This window comes from Misgurnus anguillicaudatus, chromosome 15, assembly GCF_027580225.2.
Source record: "Misgurnus anguillicaudatus chromosome 15, ASM2758022v2, whole genome shotgun sequence".
Taxonomy (NCBI): domain Eukaryota; kingdom Metazoa; phylum Chordata; class Actinopteri; order Cypriniformes; family Cobitidae; genus Misgurnus; species Misgurnus anguillicaudatus.
Window position 1 is genome coordinate 36,302,778 of NC_073351.2, and position 22,990 is coordinate 36,325,767.

General features: G+C 35.9%; 1 protein-coding gene across 1 annotated transcript in view; it reads right to left on the minus strand.

The window, feature by feature from the left end:
- Positions 1-22,990, minus strand: part of pepd (peptidase D) — a 75,132-nt gene that overhangs the window by 38,480 nt on the left and 13,662 nt on the right. Inside the window, exons 5-9 of the mRNA XM_073853900.1 lie at positions 16,272-16,319; positions 15,889-15,950; positions 12,637-12,681; positions 9,276-9,351; positions 2,819-2,865 (exon numbers count right to left, since the gene is read on the minus strand). Coding sequence (XP_073710001.1) covers positions 2,819-2,865; positions 9,276-9,351; positions 12,637-12,681; positions 15,889-15,950; positions 16,272-16,319 — 278 coding nt within the window. The remainder of the gene's footprint in view (positions 1-2,818; positions 2,866-9,275; positions 9,352-12,636; positions 12,682-15,888; positions 15,951-16,271; positions 16,320-22,990) is intronic.

Below are 22,990 nucleotides of genomic sequence, written 5' to 3' on the forward strand. Positions count from 1 at the left end.
CTTTGCCATGTTATATTCATTTAGTTGACTAGTTGTACACACTAATTAAAAATATAAACATTAATGTTATTAATCAAAACACTTACTTGTCATATTAAGATCACTGTCATTGCGGTTACTTGACGTCTTCGCTTAACGTCTTTCACAGCGATCGACTGTAAAATGTTTTTGGTCCTGCTCGATTTTCGTTGACTTTGAGTAAAATTATGTAAAGTTTTTCATAAGATCCTCTGGGGTCAATGTGTTAGCATGAGAAGCTTGATGCTGTCGGGAGAACAAGCACCCGTCTCCCGAGTGCCTCTCAGGGAAAATATTAGATGCTGATGGCTTACGTTTCTTTCCCATCACAGAAAACCATCACAGGTTTATCAATGCAATTAAAGTATTATTTTGTTTTGTTTGTTGATCACGTAGTACAAAGTAGATGAGGAAAACCAGGACTCCGTGGACTCAGCGCGTCCGCCATTGTTTGTTTACATTGCGTGAACGGTGGGCTGTAATATCAGAAATGGAGTTATTGCGTTCTGTAAAAAAGTGGGAGTGGCGTTTGTCCCATTTTGGGAAAAAAGGGAGAAAAGATGACAGAATAACACGGCGGATATTGGATTTTGCGTAAAATTAAGAATTTACTTTTAACTACTGACCTGATATAATACTGATTTTGGCAGTAACTCATTTTTTTCAAAAATGGCGTTTATTGCGTTTTGGAACCAAACTCTTCATATTTTCCTTGACCTCAACTACAGTGGTACAAATTTAACTTGTCATTAAATTACATTAAATACTCTGTCAAGTAGTTTGTTAAGTTGTCATGACAAGTTATTATTGGTTTATGTTAAGTTCTCATAACAAAGACAGACATCTCAAACAATGTCGTCATTGCATTAAAAATGAGCGAATGACACATGATGACAGTTGTCATAAACGTGCATAAAATATAAGTCTTATGCCCACCCCTTCAAGTATAGTGTTACCGTACTTTTTTTTTCATTTTTAAAGTCCACTATATGGAGAAAAAAACGTAATTTCTTCTCGACTGAACAAAGAAAGACACGAACATCTTAAAATATCTAAAAAAGCTAGAGTTTAAGGAGCTGTGTGCAATATATGTCTATAAATATCATGCATCATAAATACATAAAACGCTGTGACATTAGACAAGAAAGTCAAGGTACCGGATAGATTTTTATATCTCAGAAAGTTCATTCTTGTGTGGCTACATCAAACCTGAGGATAGGAGATGATATCATCATCACATTAGTTTCTCAAAAACAACATCTCATCTCTTTAGACTGATGAAAAACAAAACTAGATCACTCAGAAATAGACGAGTGCCGTTAATGAAGCCGTCTACACCGAAAGCGTCCTATTGTGACGCACATTCACCGTCTATTTTTACCCAGTCTGCACAGTTACTCCACTTTATTTTCTCCATCTCTCTAAAACTAAATCCTACATGCAAACTATGCTGCTACGAATATTAGTTGGCATATATTTAAATAACTTTGGGCATTCATTTAAATTCACTAAGAGAAAAACCTGTAAATCCAGAGCTAAACTTACTGTGTTTCCACATAATCTGCCTGCAAACCTACAACAAAATGGCCTAAGAGTCTGTTCACAATAGTATTTCAATCAAAAGGACACATTTTATTTCTGGATCACTTAAGTGTTGACATTTTTAACACCAAGCCTAAAGATGCTCAACCTAAAGGCATAAGGATAACAACCTCATTAGTTAAAGGTGACATAGAATGGTTGAACGGAGTATTTATCCTTGTTCTGTGATGTGACATGTAGACAAAAAAAAATGTTGTTTGGGTCTGTAATGCCTTAGAAGCTTCCTAAAAACCTCTCTCAGATAGCTCTATTAGGGTGGGGGATTTTAAATAAGTGGTTTTGCACCTATTTGGCTTCCCCTACTGGCTTAACTTGCAATCACATTACTGATTGGCTGACTTTGCTGCCACTCAAAAAATGTAGCCAATTATTTTAAAGTGGAGGGGCAGTTAGATGCCTGTGATGTCATAAGCATCAGTTTTTCAGATTGGGCTGTTTTCTGGCTGACATTTCTAAAAGAGGAATTTCTATGAGACTGAGATGTTTAGCATGTTTAGCACTTTTTGTATGTTTGTGAATGTGGGTTGACTACCATTATTCAACAAAGACAAGGTAAAAATGCTTTTTCATTCTCTGTCCCCTTTAACTATAGGATGGATATTTGTGTATTAAGACTAAACACACTCATTGTATATCTGTACATACTGTATGGTTTTATTTGTATCAGGTAAGAATTCACAAAAAGCTCATGAAATATTTTAAGTTAAGAATTTCTACACAAAAACAGATAGCAGATAGACTGTGGTCTCGACACTTTTAATGACTATAATAATATAGTTCATATGAAACCCAGAGTAATGTAATTATGAGATATTGAGCACCAAATTAGTTATTCCAATAAAAATTACAAAATATGTCATCTGTGATTGTTGCAGCAAATGACAGATTAAAAAGCAGGTGCGCTCTTTCTATGTTGTCAAATCATGTAATTTCTGTGGTCACATCTTGTGACATCATATCCTGTTTTTGGTTTATTTAAATGTTTTGGTCCAGTTTGAGTTCATATTTGGTCAAACAGCACAAAAGATCATTTTGTATGCACCAAGGTTGGAATGGCAGCGTTAACACTAACAGAGAAATCACACCAAAGTTGGTTTTAATCCAAATCAAACCTGCCAAGTGTCAGTGGAAATATTGGTGGATCTCCAGAGATCACCTGCAGAAAACTGTGTGAAACCATCCATCCATCAATGCTCACCTCTCCATCTCATACTCCTTCATTCCAGGCTTCACTCGTCTCATTATCTATAACACAGAAACACACACACACACACACATCAGATGAGAGCTTTTAACCAAATATTCAATTAGTCAAAATTATTCATTCATTCTAGTGCTACAGGATTTCCCCTTTCTCTCTCCAGATATGTAATGATCCAAATGAAGTCTGGCTGGCAGACAGTGGCTTTCAGAGGCAGTCAGAGCTGGAGAGAGAGAGCAAGAGAGAGAGAGAGAGAGAGAGAGAGAGAGAGAGAGAGAGAGAGAGAGAGAGAGAGAGAGAGAGAGAGAGAGAGAGAGAGAGAGGCAGAACTGCACTGAAAATGACCCGCAATTGCCTTTAAATTACAGCCTGTTTCATCCATTTGATGGGATAAGAGTCATTTTGTGTGCGGTGAAGAGAAATGACGGTGAGTGTGTCAAGGGCAGATTAAAGGGGCTGTCTGATGATTGTTGTCTGGAAAGCTTTTATTTTAATCGAGAGTAAGTATCACTGTAGGATCATTGAGAGATTGTGGAGATCAGGTTGTATCGTGTAATGTTGGTATTAAAGGTGAATGGAAAAAGTACCGGTCAGCATAAATCAAAGTCAATTATGTAGTTTCTGGGATTTAATCTTCGGTTTGTGTTTAAGAACCATGCTGGCTCAAAACATGAACATTATCTACTAGGGCTGGGCGATATGGGGGGAAAATACCACGTGTTTTTTCCCTGCAACAGTCGATATCTATAATTGTCGCGACACATGACCAGTCTTTATTTAAAGGCATGTTTTTGCTTCTGAATGAAAATTGTAAAAAACAGTTAATGATGGTTTAAACTACTTTTTATTCAAAACATGACAAATACTTTCCAAATAAGTGATCATTTGAGGTAGAATAAAGTTTAGAATATAACTATTAAAATCATTATCACGACATCGTCTTAATGCCCTTGCTGCTAGTGCCTGCATCAAAAATGCTGCATTCCTTCTTCTGTGCACAGCATTTAGTTTGGCAATTACAAACTGCCCTGCTAATAAATTATAACTTGCCCAATCGTGACTACATGCAGTCATGTCTCCATTTTTCAAGCGTGCCTTGTTTTTGTGTTGGTTTCTGGGTAACCAATACCGGTCATTCACTTAAACCACTTGATGGAAACGCATCTAATTCGCATTTGTTTGTTTCTCTTTTTTTGCAAATTTTGAAAAGATTCGCTTCACGTTTGGATGGAAACACAGCTACTGTCGCAAATTTTTCTTACTCCACTCCTCCAAGTCTAACTGAGTGAGTGACATTGTGATTGTAAACCGAGACCACGTGCGGCATCCAGAAGTGCAATCTATTCAAAATGCCTGCGCAGCATTACGCAAACATTATCGATCACTCATCAAATTTATTGTTATCAAATTATCACCAAGCACTATTATCTACCGAATTGCATTAACTACCAAAGAAGTAACTAAAATCCCAGTTACATTAGTGCACTAAAAATAAAAGTCTATGGGGAAGACATTGTTGAAGATTTTAAAGCACAATGAGTCTTATTCACTAATAATTACTTTTTTCGTATGTATACACATACGTGAACTTCTCACAAAAACATTCCACGTAATTCACAACATGTGCGCACGCACGTGAATTTGTTTTTAAAATTTTTCTTATGTTAGTGAATTTAGAGCAACCACATGCACAAGGTTGGCGATTTGCATAAAACACACCCAATCTAGCTCCATATAAGGGCTTTCCGCAATGCAGCGCTGGCCCACAGAAAATTTTAGAGCAGTTTTGTCACCGAATCAAAAGTGTTAGAAAAGAAATTCATGATCATATTTATTACCGGTTATATTCTGTTTTATAGTCTGTTTTGTGTCCACTGTAGTAACATTAAAGTATTGGATGCGATAACAAAGACATATATTAATATTACAATTAATTAATATGAAAGTCTGTATCTAAAATAAAACTGACAGGAGATCTTACTACATTTACATAAACGTTTACAAATGGCTCTTTCATGATGTCAAGATTTATGATTATGCGCATCTTCTTTATATGTGCTGAAAAAAGCAGCAGGATATAATAATGTATAATATAATGTATATAATAATTGTAAATTTTTTTATACATTTAGAAGAAATTTTAATACGAAAGTTTTTGTTGAATCATGATTTCATCGTGAGTGAGAACCAATTTCTGACTATATTGAAGGTTTAGTTTGATGAAGATCTCATGTGATGAACAGTGGATCTAAATGAAGACCCGTGATACACTTACAGTATACCTCTTATCTGTCTTTCTAACTCTGTTACTCTTGTTGTTTTCTGCATATCATTTTACAGATTTACTTTTTTAAATAAGTCCATTGTGCTGTAAGCCGGACAAAAAAATGGATTGTTTAAAGAAAAGAAATAAATAAAGTGGGTCATTGTTTTTGGGGACTGAAGCTCTATGAAACCCAGCGGGACAGCTGCAAGTGAAAGAAAGAAATGAATTGTTTTGGGATAGACAAATCTCACAGCAACCGACTCTTAAAGAAGAGAAAAAAAATTATTGTTTTTTTCACCATATCAATCTAAACCAATGTGCTTTTCTTTCTTCAGTGAAACAAAGAAGGGACGATTATGAAGTATATGTAAGCTTCTGTTTTCTACAATGATCAGCTCTAGAAAGATGATTTCTGCTGAATATCTGCTGAAATGGGCCGTTGTGGATTACGGGCTAGAGAGTCGGGCATGTAACCCATAGGTCACTGGTTTGATTCTGATGACCAGCAGGTTGTGACTGAGGTGCCCTTCGAGCAAGGCTTTTCTCCAGTTGGTCCCTGGGTGCTGCAGTCATATCTGCCCACTGCTCTGTGTTCACTGCTCACTGAAGACCTCAACAGTTTACAGTTTCAGTGCAGCTTCAAAGGGTCTTATCTAGTGAAACAATCATCAATTTTGCAAAAAAATAAGTACTTTTAAACCACAACTTCTTGTCTTTAACTAGCCGTGTGATGCGCTAGCGTGACCTTACATATAACGTAATCACATTAATAGGTCATGCATGACGTATGCGAAACTGCAGCTCCAGTGTTTACAAGTGTGAAGAAAGAGGAGTGTTCAGATGTTGTTGTTTGTGAATTGATACTACTTCATGTCTTTGTGTCAGTTTATTGTTTAAAATGGTCCACAAGTGTGAGTTTCACAGATGTAACGCGTAACCTTTCCACTTGATTACGGAATACGTGAGGTCGCATTGGCGCATCACACGGCTAGTGCAAGACGAGAAGTTGTGGTTAAAAAGTCCTTTTTTCATTTTTTGATGACAGTTTCACTAGATAAGACTCTTATGTCTCGGTTGGGATCATTTAGAGTCCTTTGTAGCTGCATTGAAACTGTAAACTTTTGAGCTCCACTAAAGTTCACTATATGGAGAAAAATCCTGGAATATTTCCCTCAAAAAACTTCTAAAGACTTAACATCTTGGATGATATGGGGGTGAGAAAATTATCTGGATTTTTTTATAAAAGTGGAGTAATTCTTTAAGTTAGACAAAAAAATTCATTGTTTAGACAACCTTTGAAATCTAATTAACAAAAACACAACTGAATTTGTATGGCACTTTGACTAAGAGCATGATAGTGGGAAAATAGCTATAAGTTTATGTGCTGATACCGATTACAGGCCGATATATCGATGCATCCCTACAATTCACATTTATGCATGAAACAGATGCTTTTATTCAAAGCGACTAAGTGCATTCAAGAAATATATTTTGTGTAATAATCTTGACCTTAGTGTTTTTGTCATCAGTTGATTTATTACACAATTTACAAACGTTTGATTCTGATTCCACTAAACAATCACTGTATGTTAAATGTGATGTGCGTCACCACTACTTTCACCAAAGACAACTACATAAATAAGCCAACCCTAGCCTGAACCGCCTGCGTTACCGTGGCCCTACGGTGAACTCTTTAAGAATCGGGTATCTTCTCTTGCCCAGTCTCTCATTTCCCCATTTAGATGCCAATTCATTTCCATTATGGCCGTGAATTGTGTCCCTCTTAAACTGAATGTCTAGTAATAACGAAAGGCGAGGACCTACAGGCGTGAGAAGCTTTTCTTCATGAGCTCTAGATAAGACTGGCACATATGAAGACCTATGTCAGCTCATATGTGTCATTTATTGCTGGAAATATAAGGGAACTCAAAATGAGACAAAGCCTGAAAATGTGGGCAGACCTTCAAGTGCAGATCGACCCGGCATGCTGTGGTCATTTCTCTGTGTTATGAGGTTATTTTCTTCTGATAACATTAGGGGCGACCATTTCACTGCAATTTTACCATCACGCTGGGATCCTAACCAAAGCACAATGAAATAAATCTACAGTACATGTCAGTCTCTACAGTTTTAAAGGAAACTTTAACTCTTTCCATGCTCTTTTCCAAGAGAAAACACTTCCCTGCCAATGACAAGTTTTTCTGGCAATCCATATTTCCGTTATCCACCAGTTGGCGCTCTTACCCAATTTATAAAACCTGGAAGCATCTCCTTAGGCCAAACAGTTCAAACTCTGTGTATGTTTCAATCATCGCTCTGAATCTGATCTCTTTTAAAAGTCCTTTACAAAAATGCAATTATCTCAGCTTTTTGCTCAAAATGTTGTATTTTTTAAAGAAACCTACCCGTGATAAAAACACATGAAGGTAGGATAAAAAAAGTTTTTTTCTGTTTGAAAGCAGATGATTTGTTCTTTTATTTAATATATTGTATGTTTATATATTTAAAGAAGAAAACTTTCTGAAGGGTATTCAACTTTGTGAAAATCATTAAAAAAATGCTGGTGGCAACTTTTTTAGAAACACTGGCAGGGAAAAAGTTAACATATTTTCACACTTTTTTATACACTACCAGCTTATAATGAGCACATATGTGAGGTGAAAATTACCAAAATAATACAAAGTTTAAGAGTTGTGCTTTAAATACAGTGTTCATAAGATACTCAAGATTTTCAGGAAATAATAAGATTAAGAGCCAGATTTACTAACAACTTGCGCCAGCACAAACCATAATTTTTACGTTAAATAATGTCATGATTAACTAAAGACATGCAGTGGATAATTAGAACTGAAAAGGTTATTTTTGCATCTGACCTTATTGCATATGCATTTCTAGGAGTTTCCTTTCAGACGCAAATTTTATGGGAGGAGATTATTTAAATTATGCACGCAATGCGATTTACTAATGTTTGCGCGTGTGATAAAACTGGTATGTGCGCCACTATTCAACGCCAAAAAAAAAAAAACATGTCTTAAACAACTTTGTGCTGAAATGGCTGCAATTGTTGCTTATAGGAGGCGGCATCGCAGAGATCAGAGAGCGTATGGTAGAAGTGAGAGGATTTTTTTAATTTCAATTTATTCGGAATGTCAGATATACATATTTTTAAAAAATATTGTTTGCCAAGCCATTTTATACTTAATTTGCTGAAGCAAATAAAAGAGGAGTCATTAGAAGTCATCACACAACACCAAGCGTTTCAAAACTTCTGGTAAACCTTAATTTTTTTTCCTCCAGTTTTTTTCAGTGTATCATAGCTTGCCTTGCTGGGATTTCACACCCAGAATTTTCAGCTGTGATGTCCGTGGTGCTGAACTCAAGCTCATCGGGTGTAAGTCGATCACCTGCACCTCATCAGCTCTGCTTATTTGCGACCCTGAACTAATTTGTGCTGCTTTTAGTAGATTGCGTTGGTCTTTATGGAAATCACCTGTTGCGTCTGTGTTATTAAATTTGTGACTTTTTAGTAAATTACCCGCAGATATACCATTCCCATCACACTTTTTTGGAATTTTGCTCCTGCGCTTATTTGCACTGTTTAGTAAAAGAGCAAACAAGGTTTTTTATAGGAGTAAGGCTGATGGGAAACCTGTCAAACATTGTGATAGGAATACAACAAGCCTTCTATAGTCATTTTTAATTGTAACATTATGATAAATACATAACATAGTAATTTACAAAGAACAGGCTGAGCAATTAATAAAGTCTTTTCATTTAAAATCTGTTATACTACAGAAAGTATAAGCATCAGTCTGGATTATTCACTTATTCTGAGACTCCACGTTTTCTGCATGACTGCTTCACTTGTTAAACATTTCATTTCCTTAATATATGCTGCTTAATAAGTGCATATTTCACAAGTCTGCTTTCATCCTTCAGTGAAGCTGATAAAACTTGACATTAGAGGAGCTTTGTGTTGTGAGAGAGCCTTAAATCTTTCTTTTATACCAAACCCTCGTCAGGTATGAAACTTTATACAAAATGTTTTTCTCAAGTAATATTTGCATTAAAAGCTTATATTTAAGACTACTTGAATTATTAGAATAGTCTTTCACCAAGTACATGCAATGCATTCTGGGATGGACTTGAATATGACAAATATAGGTAATGCTGTATTCAATGTTTCACCTCTTTATGGGCCTCACTGGAAATCCGATTGGTGTAGCGCAAAACCTCCAGCTCCATGTCAGTCTTCAGCAAACGACTACAGAGAGACAGAAAGAAAGAAAGAAAGAGAGAGAGAGAGACAGGTTAAATAAAAATGTGCAAAAATCACATGTGAGTGTGAACCCACTTAGGTAATACAAGAACTATTTTAAACCAATCATGTTTTGGTATAGCTCAGGTAAAACTTTTTGTGAGGCATAAAAGCCAAACTTCATAGTCTAAAGGTAATAAAGAGTTCTGGAGAGAACATCTCCTGATCCTAAACTTAGCCCAAATCCAGCAGCACTGACGTCAGTAGCATTCAACACCTCGACTCTCATTAGTAAGTTTTTTCTTCACCTTCACTGTCTATTCGTGGTTTGTCTTACTGCTGCTGTGTTTATTACAAAATCATTCACATCATCTCCTCTGACTCAGTGTGAATGTGTAGCTAATAACACATCTAAATATATCACCGAACACACACACAGCCGTAACCAATGGTTACGAGCATCCATGTGACTCTCATCAGCACCTTCATTTCACAGTATTGAATTTTAAACTCACAAAGTGAAGATGAACCGCCAGCATCAGGGAATATGTGCTTTCTTTAGGAGCATAAGGAAAACATTTCTCGAAACAGATTTAAGAGTCAAAGTTTGCATTTAAACCTTTGATGAAATCTGACTGCGTTCATTTGTATTGTTTATTTATCATAGAAGAATGCTTGTTCTTAATAAAATCATTTGCTCCACCTAAACAACATTTCACTTCCAGCTGACATCACAGCAATTTTTTTTTTATAAATGACATTTTCTTCCGTTTCAAATAAATCTTGACCTACAAAATCATTCAAACCTAGTGGCGGCCGGTGACTTCTCTTCTGAAGGGGCGCAAATTCAAAATGCGTGTTTGTTGCATCATGTGAACCATGTGCATCATGCGTCATGTCAAAATACATGCCTGCTGGAGACGCATCCAAAGGGTTTATGATAAAGAGACGCACACGTTCTCTCAAAACACTAAGTTGGAAGCGGAATTGTCCATTACCACTGTCATATATAATTTATCCTACTGCAGCAAAGCTGGCTCTGATTAGATTGTAGGTCTGCCATAAAGCATGTTTTTGTAGTTTTCACTCGAACTACAGGACCGCGACCCGACGGTTGGAAACTTCTTTAGTGCGGTTTTGGCCGATAGAGGGCTGTAAAGCGAATGTTCACCCTGTTTCGAATGGATGAACGACTGAAACTTTTTTGGAAACGTTATTTTAAGGTAAAAAAACTCTTAAGTGTTGCTTTAATTTACCAAAAAAAATCAGACACAGTTGATAACTTTACGTCTACACTAAAAATAATTATCTTTAACAAAGCATTCACATAATTTGTCTAGTAAATATACCTATCCTGCAATATTTAGCTTGTCCGGAACAAAGCATTCACATAACTCGTCTGGGTAATATACTTATGCCGCAATAATTAGCCTGTCTGGAACCGAGCAGATATTAAACCACAATACTGTATGACACTTTACATTACTAATAAGATTTTGTTTCTCTCTCCCTGTCTCGTCCTTGAATAAAATTGTATAATTTACCTATTATATAAATAATATATCCTCTATAGAATCAGCTATGTCCGGCTCTCTCTCAATGGCTTTTTCTCCTAGGGAGTCAGCTGACATTGGCTTAACTTAGCACCCTCTTCTATACGTTACATTATTACTACGCAAGCTAGTACGGTTTAATCTTAATCGCTTTACTCTGCTTCTTATGTTGTCCACCAATTTTTCTCTGTTTTCTCCTGCTTTTATTATTGTAAAGCTGCTTTGAAACAATTAAACAATTGTGAAATCCGCTATATAAATCAAATTTAATTGAATTTATTAACTTCAAACAGGTGTTGCTCTGTCATTTTTTTGTCAGATTTCAACAAATCATGCTTCAATTTGAATTTTTTTTTAAAGGGGTCATATCATAAAAATTTGCTTTTTCTATGATTAAATGCTATAATTGGGTCCCCAGTGCTTCTATCAACCCAGTAACTTTGTTTTGGTAAACCATACTCTGTAAGCATGTGCACGGCACTTCCATTTAATACAGAGACAAAGAGAGAGAAAGAGAGAGAAATAAATAGAAAAAGAGAGAGAAAGAGAAAATAAATGACAGCATAATTGAGTTTCAGTTTCATCAAACCACCATTATGGCATTCAGTGTTTGCATTTAATCAGCTCATTTGCATTTTAAAGGACACACCCAAAATGACACATTTTTTCACACACCTACAAATTGGCAATTTTAACATCTTATAATAAATTATCTATATGGTATTTTGAGCTAAAACTTTACATTTGTACTCTGGGGACACCAAATATTTATTGTACTTTTTTTTAAATCTCATAATATGACCCCTTTAAGAGAATGTCAAAATAGAAATAATATTTTTTTTAAATTTGCTCATTCCGACTCAATTTGCCAGAATGAGTCACAAATGTTGTATATAATGAAAATATATAAAGAAACTGTATTTATTTGTCCAAGTTGTTTGCCAAATGCATCTGTATCTGCGTGTAGGTCTTTAATATTTGTGAAACGTAACATCATGTTGGAGCAATTTACAATTCTCTCTGGAAATCTTGAGGTAATGAATGAAAGTGAGGAAGAGAAGGAAAAGCTCAGAGTTGGTAAGTGAACAGAAGAGAAAGTGTAATGAAGGCAGTAACAGAGGAGAAGACCTAATGCACACAAGAGTGAAAGAGTCACGCAGACCATTACGGACGAGCGCTTGTCTTTATAGAGCTGATCAGGCCGACACAGAGATGTGGGTTTGTTTGTCAAGCTGTCCTCATGAAAGAAAAGAGCTCTCGACCATGACCGCTGTGATACCACTGAAATGAACTGAAGTGCCTCATATCTTCTCCAAAAACCACTCTCGCATTTTAATAATGTTCCTGACCGATTCATCCTCCATCTCCTCTCCCAATAATCCACATTATATGAAGAATACAATCAAACTAATTCTGTATTTGAATGTTTAATGATAAACCTCAAAGGTTTAGTAAACACAGACATCACCAAAGACTGAAAGACTTTGGTGATAAAAGAAAATCTTCAAAACTAGTAAATAAATCCTGATGAAAATATCATTAAAAGATGAAATGAATCAAACTTCTGAAATCTTTAATAAACCGCAGTGATTGAGGTCTCTTTCAACAAACATTTGATAATTTAAATAACAAAAAAAACTTGTTTTGATCATGTAAATGGACACCAAGGACAAGACAACTCGCTAGAAATTTACTGTGGTTCAAGACTAACATGATGTAAAAGTTAAAATAAACTCACCACTCCACAATAACAAGGTGTAGCAGAGAGTTATTCACCTCAAACCTGATAAACACATAAAATATCTCTGAATAAACAATAAACAAACATTTATTTACATTTATTGAAGAAAATCTGAATGGAAACATGAATGTTTGTCTTAACACAATAATACAGTATTGAAGATTTAAAGTTGGAGTAAATTCAAAATTAAAACCGTGTTCTCGGTTTGTCACACCACAGAAAAATGTGTCATTGACCACCCTGCCAAATTGAAATGATTAAAAATAGCAAGTAAATAAAATAACTTGGAAAAACAGGCAGGATTCTCTGCTCTCAAATGCTGGGGGCGTGTCCGCACTGAAACCACGCCCACTCACTCAAACCATCCCGCATCTCTTAACTTTCAAATACAGCTAGCACCTGATTAAATGCTCGTGATTGATTTAGGGGCAGGGCCATGCTCGGTAGCTCCAGTGCATCATCGAGCCACTGGTTTAGCCCCACCCACATAATCTTGAGTAAAGAAATGTGGAAAAACGGTGTAACTGCACAATTCATTACTACACAGTCTCACAGTAATGTGTTTCAGCAATTCATTTATAATGTGCTTAGAAACTATTTAACACAGACTAACTTTGCATAGCAAGAATTAAAAAAGATTTAAAGTCTGTGTAGTTGCCTTTACTATGTGCGGTTTAGTGTAGATCGAATGGATGCTGTGAAAAGTGTGTAATCTCTCAAAAATCTAAATCCAGATTTACTAACAGCTTCAAGCAGTGAAGGTGTGAACCTTATTGTGTATGCATTTGTAGGGGTTTCACTTTCAGATGCAAAATTTATGGAAGGAGAATATTTAGTTACTTTGGCCCCAAATCTACTTGCTTTTATAATTTGTTATGCAATGACATCTCATTAAAGGACACATATGATGCCATTTTTACAAGATGTAATATAAGTCTCAGGAGTGTCCAGAGTTTCAGCTCAAAATATCCCACAAATGATTTATTATGTCATGTCCAAAATGGCTCTATTTGGTTGGGAGTAAAAACAAGCAGTTTTCATGTCTGTACCTTTAAATGCAAATGAGCTACAGCTCCTCACTTCCTTACAAACAGACAGCGCTTTTAGTAAAAAATAAATCTGATTCATGTGACTTCAGTCTGACACAATAATATATTTAGCCGCATTAGCGTTACAGCGTGCTAACAAACACATTTAGAAATGCTTTTGGCTAAAATAAGTCAGTCCGTGGGCGGGACTTTGTTTATGTGACGTCACAAACTTTGGTTTAATGGGAATTTAAAAAAGGATGAGAGGGTGGATTTTTTTCAGTGGCAATCTGAATGAATTTAATCTGATTGTATTTTACAACAATACCGTTTACATGCATTATAAACATTGCAATCTGATTAAATGTTTGTTTACATGTCCATTCAATATAATCTGAAACAAGTGCAAGAGCACAGGCAGGGTTGCCAGATTCGCATATCAAAATCAGCCCAATGGACATTCAAAACTAACCCAAAAGCATCCCAATGACTATTCACAGCCCAAATACCAATAACTAATCAACGAAATCCTTTCATCTTTTACATGCAGGAACAAATCTACTTGTGGAAATGGTTTAAATAGTGGCCCAAATCTAAACTCGAAAAAAGCAGAGGACTTGGCAACGCAGCCCACAGAAAGTCTTGTCAATTTCACACTTTATCTCTGAATAAATGTACAAAGACAAAGTTGAGTTGGAGAAAGTTGTTCTTAAGAAGTTTTCAGATATTGGTCATAAAAAACTTTTTTTTTTTTTTAAAGCACAACACTATTTTAATGCTTTATGTAATGTTAAAGGAAAAGTCTACTCATTTTCAATATTAAAATATGTTATTACCTTAACTAAGAATTGTTGATACATCCCTCTATCATCTGTGTGCGTGCACGTAAGAGCTGGAGCGCGCTGCGACGCTTCGATAGCATTTAGCTTAGCCCCATTCATTCAATGGTACCATTTAGAGATAAAGTTAGAAGTGACCAAACACATCAACGTTTTTCCTATTTAAGACGAATAGTTATACGAGCAAGTTTGGTGGTACAAAATAAAACATAGCGCTTTTCTAAGCGGATTTAAAAGAGGAACTACACCTTATGGCGCAATAGCACCTTTGTGAGCACTTGGACTCGGCACAGTAACACCCTCCCTCTCCCATTATGAGAGTGAGAAGGGGAGCGGACTTTTCAGGCGAGTCGAAGTACTCCCAAAAGTGCTATTACGCCATAGGGTGTAGTTGCTCTTTTAAGGCCGCTTGGAAAAGCGCTATGTGTTGTTTTGTACCACCAAACTTGCTCGCACAACCACCCGTCCCAAACAGGAAAAACGTTGATGTGCCCGGTCACCTCCAACCCCACCTCCAAATGGCACCACCGAATGAATGGGGCCAAGCCAAACGCCACCGAAGCGTCGCAGCGCGCTCCAGCGCCCACGTGCACGCACACAGATGATAGAGGGATCTATCAACAATTCTTAATTAAGCTAATAACATATTTTAATATTGAAAGTGAGTAGACTATTCCTTTAATGTTATGAAAGACATGAACGCTGCAGAATAAACAGCACGTGACCTCATTACCTCAATAATGTTGGTGCCATTGCCTTACTTTTACATGTTTCTGTGACAGGAATCACGTGATATAAGAGGTAAATATAAGACGTGAATTTAAGCACAATTTTCTGCACATGTGCACAAGATATTTTTGCATCTGAATGAGAAAATACTACGATTCACACGTTTACGTGCATACTTTTCTCCTGATAATCAGTTCAAAGATCAGCCTACACCACCCCCTTCAATACGATCGAAATTTGCATCGACCTCAATCGTATTGATTAAGGTGTTTACATGAAGGCTTTTTAATCTGATTGAGCCATCAATACGATTACAAACGATTATTTAGTTGCATGTAAATGTAGCTAGTGTAGGGTGGTTGTGATCACACACTGCCAACACACATTTATGTCCAAACACCTTGTCAAAGTGGATTTTGCATAATATGGGCCCTTTAGGATGTGTTACATTGTGACTGAAGTCCAGATTATTTCTGCGATCAGTGTAGTAAAAGTGTATTTCACATTAATATGTAATGCTGAATGTCTAATGATTCATTCCTGTGGAATCATCAGTAAATAAGAGCCGAATTCACAGAGCTCCCCGTCTCATCCAGTGACTGTCAATGAAATGAGTTTCACCAGAAAAACTCTGAATAATGAATGAGACTCACTGACTGATGCCTTCAAACGACGCCTCACGACAGGTGCTGCCACTGTCTGTGTTCACTCCTCGCTACAGAGAAAGAGAGAAAGAAAGAGAGAGAGAGAGAGAGAGAGAGAGAGAGAGAGAGAGAGAGAGAGAGAGGAGAGAGAGAGAGAGAGAGAGAGAGAGAGAGAGAGAGAGAGAAAGACACTTTACACTGTCCCATTGTCTAAATATATATTTATAATTCTTACCCTAAAGTATCTGCTAAATAAAGTGTTTTAATTTTATAGTCACAGGACAAAAACTTACTGACAAAGAAGTGATTATAAAAAGAGCTTGATGGTTTCTCATCAGATTAAAACTGTATTCATGAAAGAGTTTACATCAAATAAAGGAGAATAAATGTACCAGTGTGAGGAGGACACTTGGCTTCATTTTGGCCAGGACATCAGCGATCTGTGAAGAAAAGCAGAATATCCATGAAAATCCCCGGAGGCTGCTGGCATTCACTAATGAATACAAGTCAGGTGAGATTTCCTTATGAAGAGAAAATCCAGAGCTGAAGGGAAGACATCTGACAGACACCTTAAATGTCAGCCAATGAGAGGATGAATCATCAATAATCCTCAGACTGAACATAATGAGCAAAGGATTGTGGGAAAGATCACCTGAACGGTCTTATGTGCTCGTAGAAATGAATTTTAAAGCAGCATTTTAAAACCAAACAGAGACTAGATTACACCTGGACAAATGTCTCAGTGAATCTATATTTATGTCTGAGTCTCAGCAGAAATCCAAACAGTAAAGTTGACATTAAAGGAACAGTTCACACACAAATGAAAAAGTCTTCACATTGACCCTCATGTTTCTGGTTCATAGTAAAACACTGATCTCTGCTAAAGACCTGAAAGTGAAAAACTGCTGACTCGAGCAGAATCGCTCACTGTGTCCTGATACAATGATCGTGAAGACAGATTGACCCGTGATAATCGTCCAGCATCTCTCCTCATCCTGAATGAACAAAACCTCAGATTAAAGTCACATGTCTAATGTTCCTCATCGGACAAATTACAAACCTGCCGGGAGACATACAGCTCTGACCGAGCTTGGAGAACAAAATCAACAGATAGTAACTCAATTAAATAATCATTCAATACACTTAATAATATAAATAAAGAATGAGTCCTTGTGAGAGATACTTCTAAATCAAACAAATACCGCTAATGCACTAAATCAAACATTCAATCAAATATGTTTGATTTAGTGTATTAGTTGTATACAGCTAACGTACAAAAGCACACTACCTTACAAATGCACACTACCTTTATAAGTGCACACTAACCTTACAAGTGCCACACTAACTTTACACATGCACACTAAAAAGTGCATACCAATGCCTAATAATTTACAAGTAAATACTACCCTTACAAGTGCACACTACTTTTAGTGCATACACGTTTAACACTAGAGACATCAGCAATTGTGTGAACAATAGAAATTACGAATGCCTTAGTAAACACTTGCCTGGTTAATACTTAACTCTTTCCCCGCCATTAAAGAGTTAACTCGTCAATTAAGAGAAAACACTCCCTGCCAATGCAAGTTTTTACGGCAATCTATATTTCCGCTATTATCCACTAGATGGCGCTCATTTATAAAACACTGACGCATCCACTGATCCAAAAACAGTATAAAACTTGGTGTATGTTTTGATCATCGCTCTGAATCTGATCTCTAATAGATGTCCTTTACAAAAATGCAATAATCTCAACTTTTTACTCAAAACTTTGATATTTTTTAAGAAACCTACACATATTTGAGAGGTGACAAAAAGAGAACAAATGAAGTTTGGTTCCAAAACTAGATAACTATTTTTTTAAATTTTTGTCAAAACATGTTTATTATTATGTTATCATGTTATTATTGTTTTATTGTGTTACTTAGATGTATTTTTTAGTTATGAAGGCTTAAATCAAAACAAACAAACTGCAATTTGATTTATATGCACAAAATACAAGATTTTTGAAAATTTATGTCGTTTTGGAACCAAACTTTAAGTGAAGATAGGATAAAACAATTTTTTGTTTTGTTTTTTTTTTTAAGCAGGGGTCTGCTCATTCATTTAATATATATTATATGTTTATATATTTATAGAAGAAAACATTCTAGAAGCATTAAACATTTGTGAAAATCATAAAAAAATACTTTATGTGTTTAACAACTGCTTGTTTCAATGAGCTGAAACGTGAATTATTCCTTTTGCACCTAAAGACTATTTTTCTGAGATGAGATTATACGTTTTGGTTCTGAGAAATAACAAACTCATTCTGCAGGGATTCATCTATCATCAAACACACAGAAATCATAAGATGTGTTGACCTGATCTCTGGAGTGGATCCTACAATCACGTCTGTTTGACTCCCTCATAATATTTAATCAGGCGCGTAGCTTTAATGACAGTCATTTTCCACTTACACTATAATGTGTTGCTGTGCTGCACATAGCCGAGAATGTGAAATGAAGCCTTATTGATTCACATTTAATAAATCTCATCTAGTCTGAGTGTTTTGATTGATTTTTTTCCTCATTGGACATTTTGTGCCCATTAATCTTGATAACCAATTTCTGAGCTCTTAAAATCTGAATAATTAAGGATGTATAACACGGCTGCTAGACGCAATTCACTTTGGATTTTTGTTAAAACTTTTCTTTCCAAGCTGTCTGGCGCACTACAAAATAGTCCAGCGTAAACACTTTTCTGAGTTTTAATTTATTTTTCAGAACTCTGATCAATGTAATATTTCAAAGGGTTGCCACCTGTTCAATATCCTTTGGTTAAAAAAGCCTGAACATAATCGAAACAACGCTTTATGAGAGTCTCATAGTAATATTAATTCATGTGTACAGCAGGGGACTTTAACTACTCTTCTTCGAGGGACAGATTATAAAAATGGAAATATGACGCGGGCCAAACTTTCACATAATTTTACCTTTTATACTTTTACCTATTATGTATATTGTAATACGAAATGTTATAACTTATGTTGTTTTTAGTACTTTTTGTTATAGTTTATATATTAAAAACAAGAATTTTCAAAAATTATGCACACATCTTGTATCCAGTATTTGCCTTTTAATTATTGAAAAGTCGTATTTTTTTTTTTAAACAATTGCAGTTTAACATTGTAAAAGACAAAACAGCTCAACTATGAACATTGCACAATAATCAAACTGTTAATTAACTTTCATCAATTGTTAAATTTCAGGTATTCACAACATGTAGCCAGTCTTCTACTAATGATTAAAATTGCACTTTATGTTTTCTTTTTTATATTTTAAAGATATACAGGCTAAACCGCCTTTTCAGTGTACACTACATCCTGACATGACTGTCAGAATTCGCCCCCTAGTGGCAGTTGGGACAAAACATGGGACAGAAGCTCACTCGAGCACAAGAGCCTTTAATCTATGAATATATTTATAGTTAATCATTTACTTATCATTAATCAATCATTTTAAAGGATTCAAGTGTTACTGATAAAGTTAAACAAAAAAGGATGAATCATTTTCACCTTGCACACAGTGTTTTGATTGAAACACACTGAAACATATTACATCCTGTCGGCGTGTCACATGCGGTGCTAGTTTCAATGCATGCATCCAAAGCTTAAATTTGATCCCAAAATTACACACCCGCAGATGGTCGGCACCCCACACACCTCCTTCCTGTTTTTCCTGTTAAATCTACATAAGATTGCTGAACAGGCTATTTCAATTCTTTGTTCACTGAATGTAAAATGTCTCATTCCAGCAATATATTCTTCTGAGATTAACTAAACATTTCCTGTTCTACAAATAGTCAGTTAACAATATGAGAAACTTTATTTCACACATCTTATTTTAAGAGTTTTATAAATTTGTAACGTTAAGAGAACTTACCTCTTAAAAAGAGCACACCTTGCAAAGCAAACATCAAATAAAGCAAAGTTTTCAACTTCACATAGACCTCAACACTCAACACACGAGTCTCAATAATGGTGACAGAAATCAAATCTCATGATGAGCTCTTAACTTCATCACAAAAATAATAAACAATAATGATAACAAAAACAACAGCAGTAGAAATAAAGACAACAAACAGCAAAACAACACATACAACAGCAGCAGTTCATTTATGCATGCTGCAATGCATAATGGGTAAAACTTTCAAATCCAGAGACTTAAATAAGCTAAAATAAATTAAACTCTAAATTTCCTGTTGAATGAGAGAAATCATCATATGTTGTGCATTAAACTAAAACACTCGAGCAATTGAATATTTTTTCAGGGTTTAGGTTAAAGGGGGACAGTAAAATAAATATTTGATGTCCCCAGAGTGCGTATGTGAAGTTTTAGCTCAAAATATCATATAGAAAATGTATTATAATAATATGTACAAATTGTCATTTTGTACACTCTAAGAAAGGATGTGTTAATTTTAACACATTGTTTTGTGTTAAATTATTTAACACATTATGTGTTATTTTAACACATTGTGTGTCATTTCGTGTAGAATGTGAGCTTAAATAAATGAAATGGACAACACAAGATGTGTTAAAACAACACAAAGTGTGTTATTCCAAAAATAACACAGAGACGTGTTAAGTTAAGGACAACACACTAGATGTGTTGTCCTTTACTAGACACAAGATGTGTTATTTTGGCACATTCGTTTTAAGAGTGTAGGTGCGAGCATAAATGTGCAGTTTGTGGGTGTGTCCTTTAAACAGCAAATGAGCTGATGAAATGCAAACACTGATCACCACAATGGTGGTTTGTTGAAATTGAAACTCAATTGTGCTGTCAATTATTTTCTCAGTCTGTGCACTAAATGACAGTGCCGTGGTTGGATAGTGCAGATTAAGGGGCGGTATTATTATAATTAGATCCCCTTCTGACATCACAAAGGGAGCCAAATTTCAATTACCTATTTTTTCATGCTGTGCTTGCAGAGAATGGTTTACAAAAACTAAGTTTTTTTTCTTCACATTTTCTAGATTGATAGAAACACTGGGGACCCAATTATAGCACTTAAACATGGAAAAAGTCAGATTTTCCACTTTAAGTGTACTTATTTATTTGGCTTAAAACAAAATGAGGGTCAACAGTGTTGTATTGGTCTTATGTGCATGGATGATCGAAATGTCTCTATCTGCACAACAAATTTACCTGCAGGTATGAACAAAAGATACCTACCCACCTACCTAATCATAACTCAAGATTTAAATCAAAGTCCTCCAGCGTGACGTCTATTCTGACAGAGACCCTATAGGGTCTGTTAGTGATGTGTGCGTGCGTGTGCGTGTGTGTATATGTGTCTGTTTGCCTTAGAGATTTCATTTGTTTTGCAGGATAACAGATATGGCCTTCTGTTTTAGGCTCACAGCAGAAGTGTTTGTCTTCTCCAATGATCTGTTTAAGCACTGAGAGAAACCTCAGGAGAAGGTCATTAACAAACAAAGACAAAAGAAAAACACAAGAGTCGAGGAGAAACTGTGATGAGTTTGTACATGAATATCAAAGAGGAAGCACAGACGACATGAAACAACATAAAAATACATCAATGAAATTCTTCTGAAATGAGTTTTTCTGCTGAATATAAAATCATGTTGTATTTGATGTTTTCTGGCTTAAAGGCAATATAGATGAATTTAGCTCAGACTCCGCTAAAACATCTACTGCAATGTAATGAAATATTTGTGCTTGAAAAAAAACATTTTCTTACAATACAGAGTCACTTTTGAATTGTTGTCAGTGGAGGTTTAATGTTACGCTGTTATACTGTAACATTATATCAGTTATGTCAGCACAATAATACTTAAAGTTGAAGTAAAAACTGTATTTATTTGGGAATATTGAGGTATTTTTTACAAATGATTTATCTGTGAGCTTCATTATTTTTTATTCATAATCTTTAATCAACACAAATCTCCCCTCCTCCTCGAAATGATCTCTCTTTACTTATGGTCATATACGGACAACCGGCACATCCGGGAACTTGACTGTAAATTTCGTCACCGCCCCTTTTCGGGGGATAAAAAAGCAGCGCTCCCATTGGATTCCATTCAAAATAGCTGAACAAAGCAACGTTTTTACACAGCCGGCAGGCGTAAATGACTTGTAAAATCGCTCGGATTAAGCATGTGGAGTGTTTGTCTGTCCATCCTGCCTGCCATAGAGCGCGGGGGATGCATTAACGCATTTAGTTTGTTCAATGTAGAAGCATGTCCCTTTCATTCTCACAGCGTCAAATTTGTGTAACAACGCCATCCAGTGATTGCTGGAAATATCGCTAAGCCAGTTAGTTGTATGGCTGGACGGAAAAGTGCACTCATTACTCTAAATATAAAGACATAATAAATAAATACGAAGTAACTTTCAAATACGAAGTAAAATCATTCACTTGCTTCCCTGTTGACTCGATGAGGTACGAGTAAATGTCCGGGTAAGACACCTCTGGCCAATAGGGAGCGTTGTTACACAAATTTGATGCTGGGAGAATGAGGGGGACATGTTTTTGTGTTGACCAAGTTAAATGTGTTGGTTTATCTTTCGCGCTCTGTGGCCGGCAGGGTGGACAGATAATTGCTCGGCATGTTTGATCTGAGTGATTTCATGGGTTGTTTACGCCTGCCGGCTGTGTACGAAGGTTGCTTTGTTCCGCTATTTTGAATGGAAGCCAATGGAACGTCTAGTGCGATTTCCCCCAAAAGTGGGCGTGAACATGTTCAGAGACATTCTATGACGTTGTGCCGGTTGTGCGTATGGTATGGCAGGTGGGCGGGGTCCAGGAAAAGTGATGCAATATTTACAGATACTTCAAATGCTTCTTTGATGCAATTACGATTCGATTACTTTATCTAATATTTTTATATTATGCGCCTAGTTAAGCAATTACATTTTTAATATCTTACAAATGATGAAGAAGAGATCCTTCTTAAAGTTACACACTGCACCTTTAAATAAAGAAAAATTAATGATGAGGGGAAAATGTCACATAAAAATCAAGCTTATGATGGCAACAGTCAAAGTCTTTCAGTATTTTGTGAATCACAGAGGTAGTTGTAGAAAAATAAATAACATTGAAA